This window comes from Hyperoodon ampullatus (genome assembly GCF_949752795.1).
Source record: "Hyperoodon ampullatus genome assembly, chromosome: 13".
Taxonomy (NCBI): domain Eukaryota; kingdom Metazoa; phylum Chordata; class Mammalia; order Artiodactyla; family Ziphiidae; genus Hyperoodon; species Hyperoodon ampullatus.
Window position 1 is genome coordinate 19,986,294 of NC_136926.1, and position 20,691 is coordinate 20,006,984.

Consider the following 20,691-nt stretch of genomic DNA (forward strand, 5'->3'; position numbering starts at 1 on the left):
CCAGACACCAGCTCTGGCACCTGGGAAGTCCCAGAAGAGCCGGGGGTGCTCAGCACAGCCCACAGGGTCCTTGAGGCTGGATGAATTAAGGCCACTTGTCCCCGAGCTGTCCCGAAGGGCTGCCTCTGGGGCCTTATTTGCCAAGTTAGGAACGTGTCAGAGACCTGGTTTCTTGTCCTCGGCTGTATTATAGAGCAGGCAGAGCTGAACATCACCTTCACCCAAGACACACGAGGTCTGGTGGGGCCTCTGGCTTCTCAGGCTCCCACCTTCCCTCTTTCCCGCTTTTCTGCTGGTCCCATTCGGCCAAGATTCACCCACCCCCTGTCCCTTACCCTCAGAGCTCCACTTACTGTAAGAGCCACCACTGTTATTCTGTATGTGTGACAGCTTTGTTGAGATATAATTGACGTACAATACAACATACATATTTAAAGTGTGTAATTTGATGAGTTTTGACGTATGTGTATTCCCGAGGAACCACCATTACGAGGAAAATAATGAACACATCCTTCACCCCTAAGAACTTCCTCGTGCCCCTCTGTGATCCCTCCCTGCCCTCATGCAACCGCTGATCTGCTCTCTATCACTATAGATTAGTTTGCATTTTCTAGACTTTTATGTAAATGGAATTGGACACCGCACGCTCCTCTTCATCTGGTTTCTTTCACTCTGCATAATTATTTGAGATTCATCCGTGGCGTAGTGGGTATCAGCGGCTCATTCCTTTTTATCACTCAGGACTGTTCCACTGCATGGATGTACCAGTGTGTGTATCCATTCATCTGTTGACAGACATTTGGGTTGATTCCACTTTTTGGCTCACGTGAGTAAAGCTGCTCTGAACATTCTTGGTCAAGTCTCTATGTGGACACGTGATTTCATTTCTCTCAGGTAAACACCTAGGAGTGGAGTGGCTGGATCATATGGTTGGTGTATGTTAAACTTTTTAAGAAGCTGCCAAACTGTTTTCCAGTGTGGCTGTACCATTTTGCATCTCATCCCCTGAGAGTTTCAGTTGCCCTGCATCCTCACCAGCACTTGGTACACCGCTGTTATTTTATCAGTGAAGATGCTTTTGAAGATGCTGAAAGTAGCAAAAGGACCCCCTCCCCATAAAGATGGGTCAAACCATAAGGATGTCTATTACTTCACATAATTCACCCGATGGTAGAGGGGATGTAGTGCAGGGTTCATCACACTGTGGCCTGTGAGCTAAGAATGAGTTTGACATCTTTAAAAGATTATTTTTTAAAAATCCCCCAAACCAAAAAATATGTGACAGAGACCACACGTGGCTGGCAAAACCTAAAATATTTACTATCTGGCCCTTTAAAAAAGTTTGCCACATCCTGGATTAGTGGATCAACCCAGATTCTTTCCATTTTTCTATGCTCTCTTCAGCATCTTTTCCCCTCGTGGTCCCAAAATGACTGCCACAGTTCCAGCCATTCCTGGGAGACTTGACAATATCCAGCTAAGGAAGAGGGGGTGTATTGGGAGGAAGACTTCTCCTTGAGTATACCCAGCAGACTTCCCCCCAAAATCTCATTGGCCAGGGTTTGGTCCCATCCCCATGCTATTGCTGCAAGAGAGAGTGGGAAGTTAGTAGCCAGAATTTTCAAGGCTTGGCCAGGAAAGAAGAATGCTGTTCATGGCTGTATTTTTCTGTGCCAGTTCTTTGATTAGTTTCCTGGTGCCCGATTGTCTTGAGTGAGTTTGAGCTGGTTATGAGGACCCTGTATGTCCCTGGCCTTGGTTCCTTCATCTGAGATTTGATGTCGCCTTTAAGGGCTGATGAGAACTGAATGAGATTTATGTGAAGTGCCTAAAGCGTTGCACATAGTCGGTGCTAGAGGACAGTGTGGTATAATGGTCGCCCAGGGTCCTTGCTGTGTGACCTTGGCCAAGTAGCTTGCCTTCTCTCAGCCTTACTTCTCTTGTCTGTAAAATGGGTATAAGATGGTCCCCCTCCTTACAGGGTGATGCTGAAGAGTCTGTGAATTATCTGATTCAAAGTGATCAGCCTGGGCCTGGCATGTGGTTAGGCCTTGATAAACACTAGCTGTGCACCAGGCCTCAGGATGGGCCCTGGAGATACAGAAGGGAATTGAAACAGCGCTGACCTTCCAGTATCTGCAGCCAGTGGGCAGAGGGGTGTGGAAATTAGCCCTTTTATTTATGGTTAAGAGAACGCTGTGATGGGGAAGCTCAGAGGTTGGGGAGCCCAGAGGAGGCACTGAGCTGAGTGGGAAGGGTAGCAGGGAAGGCTTCCTGGAAGTAGGGGCATCAGTGTGAAGTCTTTAAGGGTGGGTAGGAATTGACCAAGGAGGAGAGGAGAGGAGAGGATGGGACTGCAGTACAAATGTTATAGTGTTTCTCCCCTCCCTCTTATGTGCACCCTCCACCACTTCTCCTCCCCTCCTCGCTCTTCTTTCTCTTCTTCACTTCATTCATTCATTCACTCATGCATTCAGCAAACACTTACTGAGAGCCTCCAGTGTGCTAGGCACAGGGACAATAGCAGATATTAAGACATCCAAGGTTTCTGCTCTCACGAGCCTTGGTTAGAGAGATCACATTAAATAAATGATCAGGAAAATACCAGGTAGTATAACAGAATGTATGAAGGAAAGGGTGCTAAGATAGAGAGGGTCTGGCAGCTCCTTTGTGTTGGGTGGTTGGGAGGGAGAGTCTCTGAGGAGCTAAGATTCAGAAGTGAGAAGCATCATGGTGTGCGGGCTACAGTCAGTTTGGGGCTGCTGGGTGGTACCTTTCTCAGCAGGAGGCAGGTGGGTGGAGGGAGCTGGGGGTCTCACCTTCATCGCCCTGGCAATGGGAGGGTTCCAGACAGCTGTGAGTCCAGGCTGGCCAAGGTCCAGGAACTCTGAGGCTGCCAGAATATGCCTTGTGCCTACCAGGTGGGTACTGTGGGGGCCTACGGGGCAACACACTTTTGTCAAAATGCCAAGGCTGCCTGGCCGCCCCTCTTCCTGCCCTCCTGCCCAGCACAGCGTGGCTCCTGGAACAGTGTGGGCAGTGCAGAGGAGGGGCTCTCTACAAGCCGAGAAACAAGGCACAAGATAATAGACCTCTAGCCGGGTCGGGAGAAGGCCGTGCCTGTGTGGAGGCCTCAGCAAGCAGGGACCGAGTGGGGACCATTACTCACAGCAGCTCTGAGATGAGAGGAGGGTGGCCGAGGGCTGGCGAGCTGGGCAATGGGAATGATAGGGGTGGGCCTGGGAGGCCAGAGGTGCCGGCTCCCCAGCGCCCACTGTCCCCTTGCCCACCGAGCCACAGCTCTGAGAGCACAGGCCTCCAAGCCAGACTTCACCACCAAGTGACTGTGCAGCCTTCAGCCTCTGCTCTCGCTGCCTCAGTGTCCTCATCTGTATAATGGGGATAGTTGTTCTGCTCTCACGAGATAGAACACACATCACATAAACTTCAGCACCACCTGGGAAGGAGAGGACCATTTTTATCCCATTTTAAAGACAAGGAAGGAGGGGCTCAGAGAAGGGAAGCCACTTGCCCAGGGTCACACCGTGGGGAGTCAGTCATGGGAGGCCTGCCCTTAACCATGTGTGTGTGGGGATGACATGAGATGGCATAGGGCCTGGCCCGTCGTTGGTGCTTAGGAAATATTAACCGCATCCTAGCAGTGTTTGAATAGATGTTGATTTGGCGTTTGGGAGAACATTTTTCTTCAAAAGTTTGTTCTCAAAACGTGAGCACTCCAACTGCAGACCGCCCCATGGGAATCTGACGCCATCCCACCTACCTTTGCCGGGGGCCTACTTTGTGCACCTTTACCTGGGAGGCAGGTGTCATGATTTCCATTTGTGAGATGAGGGACCACAGGCAAAAGGAGGCCACGTGAGTGCCCCAGACCGCATGGTGTTTGAGTCCTCCTGGGACAGGTGGCCTTTGAGAGGAGGCAGCTGGGGTTTTGAGTTGGGCTCCCCGGCCTCCCAGAGAGGAGGGGAGCACTGCCCGGGGACCCCCAGTAATTGGGGGCAGAGCCTGGTGGCCTCAAGCCTGGGTTAGTGGGTCCAGGGCCCACCCTCTCCTCTCCATTCAGCTGGGGCAGGTGGGATACAGGGGGCTCTCCAAGGCCGCCCAGACCTGGGGTCCTTGGAGCTGCCAAGACAGCCGAGGCTATCTCAGGAAACCTTGTGCCTATCACAGTCAGGCTTCACTTGGGGTTCACGACCGCCCGAGTCTGAAGAAGTGAAGCAGAGAGGAAGAAAGCGGAGCGGGGTAAGGCCCCTTATCCTGCCGCCACCTCTTCTGCACCCCAAATCCAGCCCTGTTCTGCCATGAACCGGGGTGCTCACAGAGGCAGGGTAGCCGGTGTTCAGGAGCCCTGACTTTGAGCTCAGCCTGACCTGGGCTTAAGCCATGCTCTGCACACGGCAGCCATGTGACTCGGGCTAGGGTCTTCCTCATTCGGTGTCTCGGTGTCCTCATCTGTACAGCGGGGATTACAACCCTTGTGGCTTATGCAGGTCAGGGAGGTGATGGAGCGCACAGTAGGCCCTCGGTGACTAAGAGCTACTCCAGTTCGTTACCATCCTTACTGCAAAGCCCAAATAAAACCGCTCTGGGGGCCAGGGATGGGGTCCCCAGCACCTGGCACAGCGCTTGGCACATAGTAGGTCCTCATTCAAGTGCTTGTTGAAGTCAGAAGGGAGGAGGGAGGGAGCAGGGAAAGGAAGCCTTCTCATTCCTCCAGCCTTTTATTATCCTCGGGGAGAGCCTTCAAATCTTAGGGTGTTGCTTGGGGGGCACTTAGCCCAGGATAGCAGGCTCACTGCTCAGGGATAAATTTCCTAGGGGACATCATGAATCCCTTGTCCCACCTTTAATTCTTGTTCCCCAAGAACATCTTGCTCTCTTTCACTAACTGATCCAAAAATGTGGAATTTCAGCTGCTCTGGTGGAAAGAGACGTGTTGTCCAACCCCAGGCAAGGCGACCAGACAAAGACCCCAGTAGGGTCCCCTTCTCCTTCCCAGAAAGCCCGAGGAGCGTGTGGCAGCGTTCCGGAAACCACTGCCCCAGAGCCACTGGGCAGCCAGCAGCATGAATCAGGCGGGGCCCTCAGCCCAGCCTGCTTCCATTTTTGAGGAGGCCAGGGCCTGCAGCTTTATTAGACACCTAGCTCTTCAAAGAGGGGCTGTAATTACAGACTGACCTTGCCACGCAAGGCGGGGCCACACAGCGGGCTCTCCCCAGTGTGGAAAATGCTACTTTCCACTTGAGCTCAGGGTGGGGACTGATAAAGCAGGGAGATGAGTTCCTGGCTGTTTCTAGAAAGATTTCCTTTCCAGATGGTTTTTATTTCTCCCCCTCCCCTTCCAAGGTTAATTAAGGGCATCTTAGGTCATTAAAATGACTATTTGAATAAGAGTGTGATAAATGAACACAAGGAAATAGTCTTGGGCTTGGTTTATAAATAATCTGGGATTGACTTGTCAGATCAAGTTATTTCTGTTTTTTTTTGTTGTTCCCATATCAGAATTCTTTTCCCTGTTGCCTTGGAAACAAGCCTAGGGAGAGGGATGCTGGGAGTTGTATGACTGGGGTTCAAACCTCAGTGATTCCCTCATTTCACACGGTGGGCACGTCAAGTGCCTGCTGAGTGCTGGATGCTGAGATTCAAGGGTGAACAGGACACATACCTGCTGCCCCTGGTCTCAGAGTCCAGTGGGGAGACTGATGGGTAAATTGAGTTACAGCTCAGATTGTTAATGATGCTTGGGGGTCATACGGCAAAGTGGGAGCCCAGAGGTGATCACCCCCCACCGGGGGGCATGAAGAATCAGGGGAGGCTTCTTGGAAGAGGGAGTACCCTAAGCTGAGCTGTGAAGGACAAGAGATGCTGACCAGGTGAGGAACGGGTAGAATGGTGTCCTAGCCAGAGGGAACAGCATGTGCAAAGGGCTGAACAAGAGGCAGCAGAGCACATCCCAGAGACCTTGTCAAAGTCCAGATCGTGAGCAACTCCTATGGAAGATCATGGCTCCTGACATAGGTTTATTGTGGGTCTGGGACAGCCATCTGCCTGGGCCTGGTTCTTCAATGAAATGAGAAGTTTGGCTGTTGGTCAGCTCTCCAAAACCTTTGCTCCATCCCATGGGGAGAGAAAACAGGTTTAAGCTGGGTCGACAAGTCAGCCCTTCCCACATATGGTCCCTGGAATTAGTCTCTAGGCCAGTTGTCAAGAAAGGAAACTGTTTGATTTACAACCAGACAAGTCCTTCTGCAGGCATTTCCTGACCCAGGGAGGTCTGAAGACAACCAGAGAAGTGTGTGGAACAGTTACTGCCCTCGTGCATGGGGCTTGGGACAGAGTTGGCTATTTTAAAGGGTCTTAGAGGTGTGGATAGAGTCTGGCTTCTGCCCTAGAAGGAGGAGGGCTTTGGAATCAGACAGGTCTGGGTTAAAGTCCCAGAACCCCACTTGCCAGCTCAGTGACCTTGAGCAAATACCTTCAGCTCTTTAAAACCTCACTGCCCTTCTCTGGAAAATGGGGATAATTAATAACAGGACTCACTCTGTAGGGTTGTTGTGAGGGTTATGTGAGGTGAGGTGTATGGGTGACAGCAAATCCTCAATTAATGGTTATTGTTATTTCTACCACACCCCCTTCCTTATCAGTATAACATTAGTATATTTCGAGGCCCAGGATGCCTACTTCTGGAATGTCCAATCTTTTGGGAAACAGGATGTGCAGAGAGTCATGTAATTGAGACCTCCTGGGGGAGATTTGGAAAAGACTGAAGTTGCTGAAGGTGGTCATGGGGTGCAGGGACATCCAATAGAGGTGGAGAACAGGGGAAGGCAGCTCTAGGCAGGGATACAGGCGATACAGCATGTGAAAAAGCCCAGAGGCAAGACTGAATACGGCCATGCCCAGTGGCCTTTGCACATGCCATTCAGCCTTCTTGGAATACTCCTATTCATCTTCTAAGACCCTACCCAGATTTCCTTCTTCCAGTTACAATAAATGATCCTCAGTAAATGACCATCTTCCCTTTGCTCTTCTTTCCTCAACTTCCTACTTTCTTGGTTGGGTTTCACCTCCCCCACTTACATTCCCATCATAGTGTGTTATTCACTAGTCTGTTATAGCCCTTGGTACTTGTACTGCAAATGTTCATTTTTTTTCTGGCTTTTTCTTCCACCTGAGGGATTCTCTAGAGTGTTCATGTTTGTATCAGATTTGGGGGAGAAAATGATACAGCCTCAGATTTGAGGTGGCCTGTTGGGACACTCTCTCCCCTTAATGGCTGAGATCAGATAGCTATCCCGAGCTCTTCAGGGACTATAGGTCCCTTTCAGGGTCAGCACGGAGCTCACACAAAGTAACGGCACAGGGGGCATTTGTTGAATGAATGAATGACCGCATTCTGATTTCTGTGACGGCACACACTTGTCTGGAAATGGTGACCTCTGGGCCCCACCTCATACTGTGGATAAAATTCCCCTTTATTTCCTGGATCACAGCAGCTTCTCCAGAGTATTTTGGATTAATTATGTAAGGAGATGGCTTTCTTTCCTTTTGATGCCCAGCAACATCCCAAGAGTTTCCTGGAGAGAACAGAAGAGTTTGCAAAAAAAGTCCTCTGGCAGGGAAAGCGCTCAGGCTGCCCCAGTTTTCAGAGAGTGACGCTTTTTATAGTCACGCTTTCAGACCACATTATACCTAAGGGGAGCCGGGAGTGGGGAGCAGGCAAGCAATCTGGCTTTCCAGCTCCCTTCTCCACCCCTCTCCCCCGTTGTGGAAGGAGGTGGGACCTTGTGATCCCGCCTGCTGCTTGGTCTCCTCTGCTTTTCCCAACACTTGTCTTCGATCCAGACTGATTTGCCAAAGTCCAGTCCTCCTCTGCCTTGTCCAAGGTGCAAGGCTGGGGGTTGCACACTCTACCACTTAATAGCTGTGTGACCTTAGGCTGCTCATTGAATCCCTCTGCCTCAGTTTTTCCATCTGTAAAATGGGAGTAATAATCCTAGTACAAACCTCATTTCATTGTTGGGAGGAGCAGACAATGTAATACAATGCCTGGCACACACAGTAAGGGGTTCCAACAGCATCAGTGACAATGATGAATTTGATGATTTCATCTCTGAAAATCAGAGAGGCTCAGTAACTTTTTCAAGGCCACACAGCTAATAAGAGCCAGAGGCAGGTCTACAAACCCTTAACCATGAAGCTATATTGATTTAGCATATCCTGGGCTGGGGCTAGGGTGAGGTGACTGAGGCACACACCTAGGGCCCCAAATTTAAGAGAGCACCAAAATAATGGGTTATCAAAATAAATAACTTTTAATGCAGTATTTTTTTTAAAAATCAAAATTAATTCAAGAATCCATGGTGGGGCTTCCCTGGTGGCTCAGTGGTTGAGAGTCCGCCTGCCGATGCAGGGGACACGGGTTCATGCCCCGGTCCGGGAAGATCCCACATGCCGCGGAACAGCTGGGCCCGTGAGCCATGGCCACTGAGCCTGCGCGTCCGGAGCCTGTGGTCCGCACCGGGAGAGGCCACAACAGTGAGAGGCCCGCGTACCGCAAAAAAAAAAAAAAAAAAAGAATCCATGGTGAACAAACTGTCGACATTATACATAAAGACAGGATCAGCGTCACTGATTTTTTCTTTTGCCTCTGACTTCAGTATGGGTCGGCACAACACTGAACGAGTCTCTTTTTGTTGGACGATAAGGTTTTTACGAATTTTTCACAAATATAACTGTGATGAACACCCCTGTATAGCAAAATGTTTGTATAGATCATTCTCATTTCCAGACAGATTGCTGGGTGTGGAATTGGATCATGAAACGCAGGATCAAAAGGCAGGAGCATCCTCCCATCCCAACCTTTTATTATGAAAATTTTCAAATATACAGAAAAATTGTACAGGACGTACACATATACCTACCAGATAAATTCTATAATTGCTCACATTTTGCTGTATTTGCCTTAAAAAAATCTAACCATCCATCCATTCCTTAGTGTATACTTTTTTTTTTTTTTTGCTGCTGCTGCATTTCAAAATAAGTTATAGATATCAGTACACTTCAGCATGTGCGTCATTAACTGGCCATTGTTTTTAAGAATTTTGATCTTCAATGTTAAATTCCCTTCAGGAAATAATATACCAATCTCCATTTCCATCTGTGGGTAAATGTATCTCTTTTACCACAGCCTGACCAACACCGGGTATTATCACTTTAAAGGTGTTGTAGGTGCTGCGTTGATGTAACGTTTTTCCTCTGGAAGGTTCTCAGTAACTTTTTCCCACCTCTGTGTCCCGATGGTCTGTTAAAAAGTTGCGTCCCTTTCTAGATCTTCAGGTATTTCTGGTGCGGCTTTTCTGGGGTTAGATGGGGAGGACTCAGCTCTTTCTCATGACTGCTCCCACCCTGGAAGTTCCTGGCCCTCTGGGCAAGTGGCCCGCCCACTGCAGGAGGCTGGCTACGGACCAGGTGAGGAAAGTGGGCAAACCTTGGTGGCCAGAAGGCCTGGGACCCTGAAGGCTGTATGGGGTGGTGGGTGGGGCCAGACACATGTATGGAGGTAGGATCTGGGGCCCTGTGCACGTTTCTCATTTGCATCATGGGGTGCAGAGGCTGCTACAAGAGCCGCTTGTCCCCCTCCCCTCTCTCTCCTCGTTCTGCTCCAGCTCTGGGTTTCCCAATGGCTCAGGCACTATCCTGCCTCTGGGTATTTGAATCTCTTGTGATTCCTATGGGTCAGGAATTTGGGAGCAGCTTGGCTGGATGGCTCGGGCTCAGGGCCTCCCGTGAGGTTGCAGTTGAGGGCCACAGTCATCCAAGGGTTTGCCTGGCGATGTGGGATCTGCTTCCAAAATGGCCCACTCACATGGCTGGAAGTGCGTGCTGCCTGTTGGCTGAGGGCCTCAGACTCTCTCCACGTGGGTCTCTCCACAGAGCTGCTTGAGTGCCTTCACAACATGGTGGCTGGTAGGACCCAGCTTTGGAAATCACACACTGTCACTTCTGCCTTATCTCTTGGGCACACAGACAAACTCGGACTCATTGTGAGAGGGGACCACTCTGGGGTGTGAATAACAGGGGTCAGGGATCCCTGGAGGCCATCTTAGGGGCCGCCTACTACCCTGGAAGAACTTGGCAGGTGACGTCTCCTCCCTGGGCCTCAGTCTCCTCCTGTCAAATGGGTTCATGTGAGGATTCATGAGTTAATTCCTATGAACACTTAGAATGGCATTGGACACTCAGTCACACTCTCAGTGAATATTAGCCACTGTTATAGTGTCCTACTGGACTGGGAGCCCTCAAGGGCAGGGACGTCCTCAGTCTCTGTATCCAGTGCCTGGCCCGGGGAGGGCAGTCTCTGAATGTTTACATGAATGAGTGAAGGAATGAATGAGCAAACGAACATCTGTACGTACTGGGAATCCAGAGAAGAAAGAGATCTGCGTCAGCTGCATTGTCAGAGACACCTCCGTGAAAAACTTTCTCAAGTGAAGCCCTTTGATCGGTGTCTAGGGAGCAAATATTTGTTCAAAACTGAGATGACGTGGGTGGGGGAAAGCGCTGGGGATGCAGTCAGACTGATCAAAGTTTCACTCTTGGACTCAGCGTTTGAACGATAAATATTTACTGAGCTCCAACTCTGGACCATGTGCCGTGTCAGACCTGGAAAATGGGGCAGGGGCGAGGATGAAACAGCCCAGACCCATGCTCTTGTGGTACCCTTGCTGTGTGACCTTGGGCAAGTGAATCTACGTCTCTGAGTCTGCATCTCCTCATCTGTAACACAGAAGGTAGATCCCTGCTGGAAGGAGAAAGCTCCTTCCACAAGTGTGCCTCCCCTTAGGATCTGGCTGCTGCTCACCCTTCCGGATAAGCACCCGCTCTGGTCTCAGATGCTGCTGCCTCGCATTTCCCACCCCGCCCCCCAGCCACTACAGCTCCACAAGGGTTAAAGCCCAGGAGCTCATGTGACCCAGTATAAATCATGAATCATTCCTGTTCATCCCTGTGCCGCGCCTGCCCACCCAGGATGGGGCAGATGCTGTGCCCCAGGGTTGCCATGGCAACTCTGCCTGTACTGAAATACAGCCCGGCCCAGTTCCTTCCTTGGGGGACCTCGGGGGTTGTTTCACCTGGCTGGGAGGAGGGAGAGAAGGCTGGAAAGGCGAGAGAGAGAGAGAGAGAGAGAGAGAGAGAGAATGAGAGAATGAGAGGATGAGAGAGAGAGAGAGAGAGAGAGAGAATGAGAGGATGAGAGAGAGAGAGGAGCTTAGGGAGGAACAAGTGGAAAATAAGACACAGGGGGAGGAAGGAGAGGCTGGGAAACTGACAGAGAAATGGACCGCCAGAGGGAGCCAGACTGACTGCCGGCCAGAGGCCCACAGACGCTCGCTGCCTGTCACCCTAGAGGCAGTTTCCCAACTGTTCAGCCTTCTCCGGGCCGCCTGATCTCCGACATACGTGCACACAGGCGCCCGCGTGCACGCACGTGCAGCCGCATCTCCCCTTGCGCCCGCGGTCAGGGCACAGGGCGGATAGGCTGCCGGGCACGTGTAGTCACAGTCAGCTCCGCGGGACGGTGAGCGAGTTGGGACTTGGAGACGAAGAACAAATGGGGGCGGACGTCAGCTCCCTGGGCGGCCGCCTCCCCGAGGCCCCTCCGGCATTCCTGGGCAGCGAAGCCCCTCGCTGAGAACGGGGGCTGATGTCATCCTGGGCTGCCGAGCCAGGGGACCCGGGGCCCTGGTGGCTGCCTCCGGAAATGAGCTAGCTGCCCGCCGGCCTACAGGTTTGGAACCCCCGGCCGGAGGACAGGAAACCTGCGTGGGCCAGGTGAGCAGGGCCCCGCCGCCGCCGCGGGTGCCTGGGGGGTGCCGCCTACCTGGGGGAAAGTGAGGACCCAGGTGCCTGAGGGTGCCCGGGGGCCACCGCCTTTTCCTCCCCCACCTCGCGGGGACCGTCACGCCCTGGAGCCGGCGCGGCAGCCCAGTTCCTCAAAGCTCCTCGTCACCCGAGCCAGCCGGCCAGCCGGTGAGCGCTGGGAACTGGATCTTGGAGCTGCCAGCGTGTTTACTCACAACTCCGGGGGGTGGACGCGCAGCCTGACCCTGAACTGCCTCCGATTCGGAGCGAGCGAACCCCGCGGATGCCGCCGGCTGCTGGCTCAGCGATGTTTATCTCCTCTCGGGCCGGCTGAAGAGGGCTGCTGGCTTTCCTCTCCAGGCAGCCCAGGACTCCCGGCGGCGCACAGCAGGGAGAGGGGAGAGGACCCCGGCGTTTCACCGCTTTCCTGCCTCCCCACCTGCCGGCCCCATGGATTACCTGGGAGACAAACTCACGGTGGCCCAAACCCACATGACCCAGTGGATGGGGACCGTCCGGCGGTCCTTCCAGGAGGCCCTCAACTTAGTGACCAGCACGGTGGGCCCCGAGCGGGCGAGTGGGGAGCCCTCCGGCCGGACCCCCTTCAAGCGCACCTCGTCCTTCCGACACCTCGCTTCCCGCAGCCGGGAATCTTTACGCCGCTTCTCTGCGCGAAGCCAACAGAGATTTTCTTCCCTGAGGAAAAGGCAGCCGGACTCGGAGCCACCAGATCTTGTAAGCTTAATATGTTTTTAAAAATATTAAAACAACAGTGAGAACTCCTCTCCTCCAGTGCTGCCCCTCCCCCACTCCGGGGAGGTGGTGGGGTTCCCATAGATCCAACTGGGGCGGTTGCCTCTTCCAGAATAATTGTTGGTCTAGCCCAACCCTGTCCTGCTCCCGCGCCTGGGAAAGAGGCGTCTGGTGGCGATCCCCCTGACAGTGGACTTGCTCGCTCCCCCAAAGTGGTCAGGACATTTATACTGGATTCAACGTCTGTGTGGACGGGGCTGGCACATGAGTCCGGCAGGCTTTGCCGGTTGATTTATCTGCAAGTGCCGACACTCCAGCCCGACGCAAATGCTTCCTATTTTGGGGGAGGATTAGTTGGCACCTGCTTCATCTCCTCACACCCTCCAGGGTGGCCAAGTGTCCATGTCATGTGCGTGTGGAGTTGGGACTTCTGTGGCCTTACAGTCAAGCAAAATTGCGAGGTCTCATCTGATTACCCGAGGTGGTGGGCAGATTTGCCCACTGACAAGTGAACCTTGGTGTGAATGAGCCAGGACAGGGGACCTTAATCTGGGTCCTGAGATTCCACAATCTCTCACTCAGGCAAGCTTGATGGGGCTTGGGGACCAGGGTGGAATGACATCTAATGATTGAAAACAGGACTTGCATCCAGGTTTTTTCTCAAGGACCTTACTAATGATTTGAAGAGGTGGAACTGAGCCCAGACAGGGAAAGGTACCTGCCTGGGGCAGCACAGTGAGTGGGTGGCAAAGCAAGTGCCGGAACCCCCAGCTCTGAACCCCACTCAGGGCTCTTTCCAGCCAAGCTTCCAGTAAAAAGATTTCTCCAGACCTTCCTGATAACTTCAGGGAAGCCCATATCACTGACCCTCAAAGAGAGGGCCTGGTGTTTTCACACAGGAGACATCTGCCACCTGACTATGTGACCCAGTTCACAGGAGACTAGAGATGGGTGAAGGGCTAAGCCAGCTCCTTCCCTGGGTTCAGCCTTGTGATGGGTCCCGATGGTCATTTGGGGACCCAGCATTTAGTTATGGAGCCGAGGGGTGCACCAGGCTCTCAGCCAGCCCTCTGTGCACGCGAGGTCGCTGAGCTCTCACACCTGCCCTCAAGGTGCAGGATCCCGGCATCCCCTCGGCTGGCCCAGAGAGGTGTGGTGATTCTCCCAGGGTCACACGTCAACCAGAGCAGTCAGGTGCTAACATGTGCCTCATTAATATGACATCTCCTCCCCTTCTGGGTCTGTGCTGCTCTGTGGCCCTGGACAGATCAGTGGGGCCTGAATTTATGAGACAGATCCCCCACTGCAACCTTTGGAAGGGATGACTTAGCCCAGGGAGAGAAAGCCTCTCGTTCATTCTTTCTGTCCCTCTGTCTCTGTCTCTGTGTGTCTCTCTCTCATCTCTCTTCTCTTTCACTCTTGCTCCCTCTCTGGCAATTCATTTAAGGGTGTGGGGCTTGGTCACATTCAGTTCTCCTGCCCTGTGACCCTAGGCATCGGCCCGAGTCCCCCCACGCCTAACTGCCCTGCTCCCCAGCTTGGTGAATGAATGAATGAGTGAATGAATGAATGGAGATGGACCTTGCAGGGCCTTTGTCTCCTCTGTTCACTTGCCTTGCAGTGCCTGCATCAATGCTAATGCGTGCTAGATGAATCTGGGCTGAATTAATCTGGTACCTTTCCATTTAGCATTTGGCATCTACCAGCTGGCATTGGGGTTGAAAGCTTGAATCAAACTCGGCCACATCCTGGCGAAGGGACCTTGACCCGTTCTCAAGCCTCAGTTTCCTCCTCTGTCAGTTGGGGAGAACTCAGGATCATCAGGAGGTTGAAATGGGTGCCCATCGCAGGATTGGGCACATAATAGGTGTGCATTTGTAGCTGTTTTCTGTCTGTCAGGTGCCATGATGTCCTGACTCCTCGGAATGAGGGCAGAGTTGGGATGGAGACACAAGCTGTTTTGCAGAGGGCCTGGGTTTGACTCCTGCCTCTGCCACTTTCCAGCTGTGCAACCTTGGGTGGACTGTTCCCCTCTCTGTGCCTCAGTTTCCTCATCTGTGAAATGGGGGATTATCCTCATTTCCCATTTACATTTCCCATCGTTATCACTTAAGGGCAGTGACCTGCCACCAGTAGATGCATGATGCCCATGGCCATGGTACGTGGGCCTTAAAAGTTAGCTACTGCAACAACCAAAACCTTTTCTCCCAAGCCATCCCTTCAAAGATCCCCAGGGAACTGGAAAATCCACACACTCCCCTTTCACTCGGGGACTTCGCTTAAATATTTGTTCTGTGGGAGGAGGAAACTTTTAAAAGCCACAGACAATTAAGAGTTCGGGGCCACCTGCAGGAGCTGTAGCTGGGACTGGGAAGGGGACAGGGGGCGGGATTTCAGTTTTGGGGACTTGAACTCTTACTTGATTTACCTAAAGAATCTGTTCTGTTCCAAATCCTGCCTCAGGCTCCTATTTACTCAGAGCCGAGTAGAAGAATCTCTGGCAGGCAGAAAGTAACCCTCAAAGGCGTGCCCCAAAACGTTTTTCTAAAGGCAGCTTTGAAATAATTTGCTAATGGCCTGCCTGGGCGTCTGCCGAATAAAAGGGGGAAGAAGGGAAATAATCGCATTGTCTCTGAGCGACAAAGGCAGGAAGAGGCACGTCTGTGCTGCAGCCCAGAGTGAGCCCGAGAACAAGCCCAGCAAGCGAGGTGGACTGCAAGTGGAGGCCAGGCAGAAAATTCCAGAACCCAGGCACAATGGCAGTGCCACAGAGGCCAACAGCTGGAGTGAAAGTAGGAAGCAGGGTCTCCAAGGCTAAGGGCTGTTCTGCAGAGAGGGCTTTGGAATTGGACCGACTCGGGGCCAAGTGACCTTGGGCAAGTGGACCCACCTCTTGCAGCCTCAGCATCCTCATCTGTAAAGTGGGGGTTCGCCTGGGGCTTGTCAGGTGGGTGGTCCAGTGGGACGGACTAAAACCCAGCACAGCCCTGGCACCTGTCAAGCACCCGCATACAGGAAGGGCTTAACGAGTGTGGGTGCAGGTGCCGTGATGCCACCTGACCAAATGGCCAGACTGGTGCCTTTTGCAAAGCAAAATAAGAACCTGGCCAACCTTTGGTGGGCATTTACTGTGTGCCAGGCCCCCGTAGGCATGAGGTGTGTATTGTTTGTGTCCCTTCGTTCACTTACTCACATTTTCATCCCACCAGTGTTTATCGAGCACCTACTAGGGTGCCAACACTGAATGAAACAGACACAGCTCTCGCCTTTATAGAGTTGCCTTCAAGGGGACAGAACATAAAACGCGTCAGCACATAAATACATCATGTAGGGGCTGAAAACGAGGGAACCGTCTTAAAAGATCAAGGGCGTGTCTGTAACACCACATTCTTTTGTTGTTGTTGTTGTTGTTAATATTTATTTATTTATTTGGCTGCGCCGGGTCTTAGTCGCGACACACGGGATCTTCCTTGCCACGTGCGGGATCTTTGTTGCGGCATGCATACTCTTAGTTGCGGCATGCAAACTCTTAGTTGCAGCATGCTTACTCTTAGTTGTGGCATGCGAACTCTTAGTTATGGCGTGCGGGAATCTTTTAGTTGCGGCATGCAAGCGGGATCTAGTTCCCTGACCAAGGATCGAACCCGGGCCCCCTGCATTGGGTGCGCGGAGTCTTAACCACTGTGCCACCAGGGAAGTCCTGACACCAAACTCTTGCCGTAGGTCAGTGTTCCAGTCTCACTACCGTTGGTACCTAGGGCCCAGTCATTCTTCGGGGGGCAGAGAGCTGTCCCATGTATGTATATAGGATCATCCCTGGCCTCTCCCAACTAGATGCCAGTAGCGCCCCCAAGCATGATGACCAAAAATGTCCCCAGACATTGCCAGGTGTCTCCAGGGGGCAAAACCGCCACCCCCTCCCCGTCCTCCGGTTGAGAAGACTGCTGTACGTAATTTGCTTGGGGGACTATAATTGTATTTGGAGTATCCTCCCCCTGAGCTGGGGAAGAAAGGCAGGCACCTCCTGTTTGCCAGGAGTTTGTCTCACCAAATCCGCACAGCTGCCCCTGAGGGACATGGAGTGTAGCCCCCATATTTTATGGATGAGAAATCAGAAGCACAGAGAGGTGAAGTCACAGGCCTGGGGCCACACAGCTGGGATCAGTGAGGCTGGAACCCCAACACCCCAGCGTGTGTCGGCCGCTCTGGGCCCAAGGCGGCCCCTGGCTCCGGGGATTCACTGTTTAAGCACCGGCGCCCTGTGCTGGGTGGGTTCAATCCTGAGTGGGAGTATTTGGTTCTGCGTCAATTATGGCGAAATGGATGCATAAATATTCAGCAGGGCTCAGCGTCTTCCCCCTGCTGTGAGCATACACACACACACACACACACACACATACACACACACACACCTTTTTTTAGCAAGTGGGAGAGAATTAGAAAGGAAAAGGATGTCTGTGACTCTCACCATCAGAAGCCCCGATTTCTGTCAATACCTCCTCCACGCTGACTGCCTCTTTAAGCTGCCACGATAAATGACCGCACACACTGGCGGCTGAAAACAACAGAAATCTGGAGACCAAGAGTTCAAAATCAAGGTGTTGTCAGGCCACACCCCGCTTCTAGGGCTCTAGGGGAGGATCCTTCCTGCCTCTTCCGGCTTCTGATGGCTCCAGGCATTCCTTGGCTTGTGGCCACATTGCCCCAATCTCTGCCTCTGTCTCCACTCGGCTTCTCTTCTGTCTCTTATAAGGACACTTGTCATCGGATTTCGGGCCCTCCAGGCCATCCATCCTGAGCTCATCTGGAGATCCTTAACTTCTTTAACATATGCAAAGACCTTTTTCCCAGAAGTCAAGTCGCATTCACAGGTGCCAGGGGTTAGGATGTGGACATATCCCTTTGGAGGCCTCAATTCAGCTCACTCACTGCTTCTACTCTGGCCTCTTGCCCTCCAGGCCATTCTTCACCCAGCAACCCAAGGGGTCAAGTTGTTCCCCTGCCTCACCCAGACTTAGGAAGCCTCAGCTTCTTACCGTGGCCCACAAGGCCCTGCGGGATCTGGCCCTGCTTCCCTCCTGACCTCAGCTCTCACCGCTGTCCTCCGAGCTCATTTCACTCCTGCCACTCTGACCTCCTGCTCTTCTTCAGTCACGGCATGCTCCTTCCAGACCCTGGGCCTTTGCCCTCACAGTTCCCTGTGTTTGGAATGCTCTTCCCTCTCTCTTCACCTGTACAGAGAGGCTTCCTGACAGCCAAGGCTGGGGTGAATCCTCACGTGTTTCCCTCCACCCTGTGCCCTGTAAATGTCCTCCTGGTACTTATCTCAGCCTGAACTTGCTTCATTTCACTTGTTTATTCTGTCTCCACCACTAGAATGAAAGGCCCGCGAGGGCTGGGGTTTGGGTCGGCCTGGCTCACCTCGGTATCGCCGGTGCCTAGAAGAGCATCCTGCACATCTAGCCGCTGATGTCATGTCTGGCTTCCTGAAATCCACTCTCCTTTATCCCTGTGTCTGCCTTGTGGCACCATCTCCATATCACAGATGGGTAAACTGAGGCCCAGAGAGGATCAGTAATTTAGCCTTGGTACCCACCGTCTCGGAGTTGACACCAAGATTCCAGCCCAGGGTGGTCGGGGGTTCTTTCCTTATAGAGGTCCTGGTGGGAAAATCTGAGATATAATGGTGATAGAAACTATTATTCATTCATTAAGAATTTTTTGCCCATTATCTCTTCTTTGCCAGATGGAGGACAAGATAGACAGGGTTTCTGCCCTCTCAGGGCTCACAGGAGCAGGGAGACACAGTAAACAAATAAGTCAGCTAATGAGTGAACAGGATACTCTCTGGTATGTGTCAGGGCTCTGAGGAAAAATGTCACAGGGTATGGGGACTGGTGGGAGTGTGATTTAGGAAGAGAGGTCAGAGAAGTTTTCTCAGGTGGTGATGTTTTAAGCAGAGACATGAATGAAGGGAATGGGCCTTAAGAAGTTTTGGAGGAGGAACGTCCTGGCAGCGGGAAAGGCAGGTGCAAAGGCCCTGAGGCATGTTTGAGGAGCATCAGGGAGGCCAGGGTGGCTGGATCAGAGCAAGTAAGTTGGAAGAAGGTAGAAGATGAGCAGTTGGGGGCCAGGTCGTGCAGGGCCTGGGGGCTCTGGTAAGGATGCGAGATTTTAGAACCGTAAGGTGACGAGCAAGGGAGCAGTAAGGAGAGCAGAGTAACAATTGCCGCTGTTAAGTATCGAGCGCCTCCTCTGTGCCAGGCACAGGTTGTCACGTGTCTCTCGGAGACCTGGGCTTCAGGGGAGTAGGGTCCAGCTACTACCACCCCCTCCTGCATCTCCTGGCACCTGTGCCGATGCTGCCCACCACTGCTGGTCCAGAGCCCTGCCAGGTGCCCTGGCCTCAGGCCCTGCCCCTTAGGGCATGGAACTGGGGTGCTGGACTTCAGCGCAGCCCCCGAGTCCAGCGCCCAGTGACTGCACCTCCGCTCTGGTGTGGATGGGCAGGCAGGATGGGCCGACCGCACCCAACTCCAGGTCTGCTCTTCACCCTGCAGGCAGCAGAATGATGTCACCCAGAGAACAATGGCCCCTTCACGGGTCCAGACGGGGCCGCAGGCTGGGCCCAGAGTCGGTGCCTCTGGGAGAGACCTGGAGTGACGCGCAGGGCAGGACAAAGGCTTGGCCTCTCCACCGGGCTCTGCTTGTGTGAAATTATGTTGAGCTCCCCGCCCCTCCTCCCCCCACACTGAAAAAGGGGGGTGTGCTCACAATACGTGGAGAGTACAGAAAACCCGACCAAGAGCAGAATCCACCCATGATTTTAAGGTCCATGGAAACCACTCTTGGCATTCGAATGCATTTCCTTCCTGTCTTTTTTCCTCCCTTTCTCAAGCAAAATCGCCCACCTTCTGTCTCTATCCTTGGAGAACATGTGCCGGTTTTATGTGTCTTTAGTAAAGACTGTTGTGAATGCCCAGGCCACACTCCACAGTGCACACACTCCTTTGTTTATTCACCCCTCTGCCCGGGCATTCGGGTCGCTCCCCATTTGGGGCAATCGGGAAGGACTCTGCAGGGGCGGCCCTAGGTGGGCACGTCCTTATCCGGACTTCTGAGAGGTCAGCAAGGTTAAAACAAGCTCCTCTTCATCTCTGTGACCCCACAGCTCCTCTGTTACTCTCACTTTCTCTCCCTCTTTCAGCATTTTCAAATCTCAGATGTTTTGTTCAGACAAAATGCCTCTGGCTTTCCTCATCAGGAAGTCAGAAATTTCAGGAAGGAAATCTGGGTCGGTACATATCACAGGGAATGTTATATTTTGGGATTTCATGAAGAATGGGGTCTCTGCAAGGAGTCACCGAGATAATTCCTTACGAGTGGGAAGGTTGTATTGGGTCCATTACAATGGGCCGCTGGTGAATGTTTAACATGAGCCAGGTCTTTAGGGGTAAAGCCCTGATTTGTATGCAGCATTTGCCTATTCCTCTGGTGTAAATACTCCCACCAGGGCCCACTGCAAGCTGCCAACTAGCCGTCAGTGAGCATGGAGCTGGGAAGAGATGTGCGGTACATCATTAGTATACACAGTCATCCCCCATTATGTGCGGGGGATACGTTCCAAACCCCCAGTGGATGCCTGAAACCCTGAATAGTACAATACCCTATATACACTATGCTTTTCTATACATACGTTCCTGTGATTAAGTTTAATTTATAAATTAAATTAAACTTTTAGGTACTGTAAGAGATTAACAATAACATAACAAAGTAGAACAATGATAACAACGTACTTTTTTTTTTTCTGTACGTGGGCCTCTTACTGTTGTGGCCTCTCCCGTCACGGAGCACAGGCTCTGGACGTGCAGGCTCAGCAGCCATGGTTCACGGGCCCAGCCGCTCCACAGTATGTGGGATCTTCCAGGACTGGGGCACGAACCCATGTCCCCTGCATTGGCAGGCGGACTCTCAACCACTGCGCCACCAGGGAAGCCCAATAACAACGTACTTTAACAACAGTTATGTGCATGTGGTTTCTCTCTCTCTTTCTCA

The 20,691-nt window shown here is 52.4% G+C and overlaps 1 protein-coding gene across 2 annotated transcripts in view; it reads left to right on the top strand.

The window, feature by feature from the left end:
- Positions 1-20,691, top strand: part of KIAA1671 — a gene marked incomplete at both ends in the record, with an annotated part of 88,872 nt that overhangs the window by 16,952 nt on the left and 51,229 nt on the right. The window contains one exon of one of the 2 annotated variants that reach the window (XM_079716988.1): positions 12,334-12,618. The exons of the other annotated variant lie outside the window; for it this stretch is intronic. Coding sequence (XP_079573114.1) covers positions 12,334-12,618 — 285 coding nt within the window. Of the gene's footprint in view, positions 1-12,333; positions 12,619-20,691 lie in introns of those variants that run through there. 2 annotated transcript variants of the gene reach the window in all.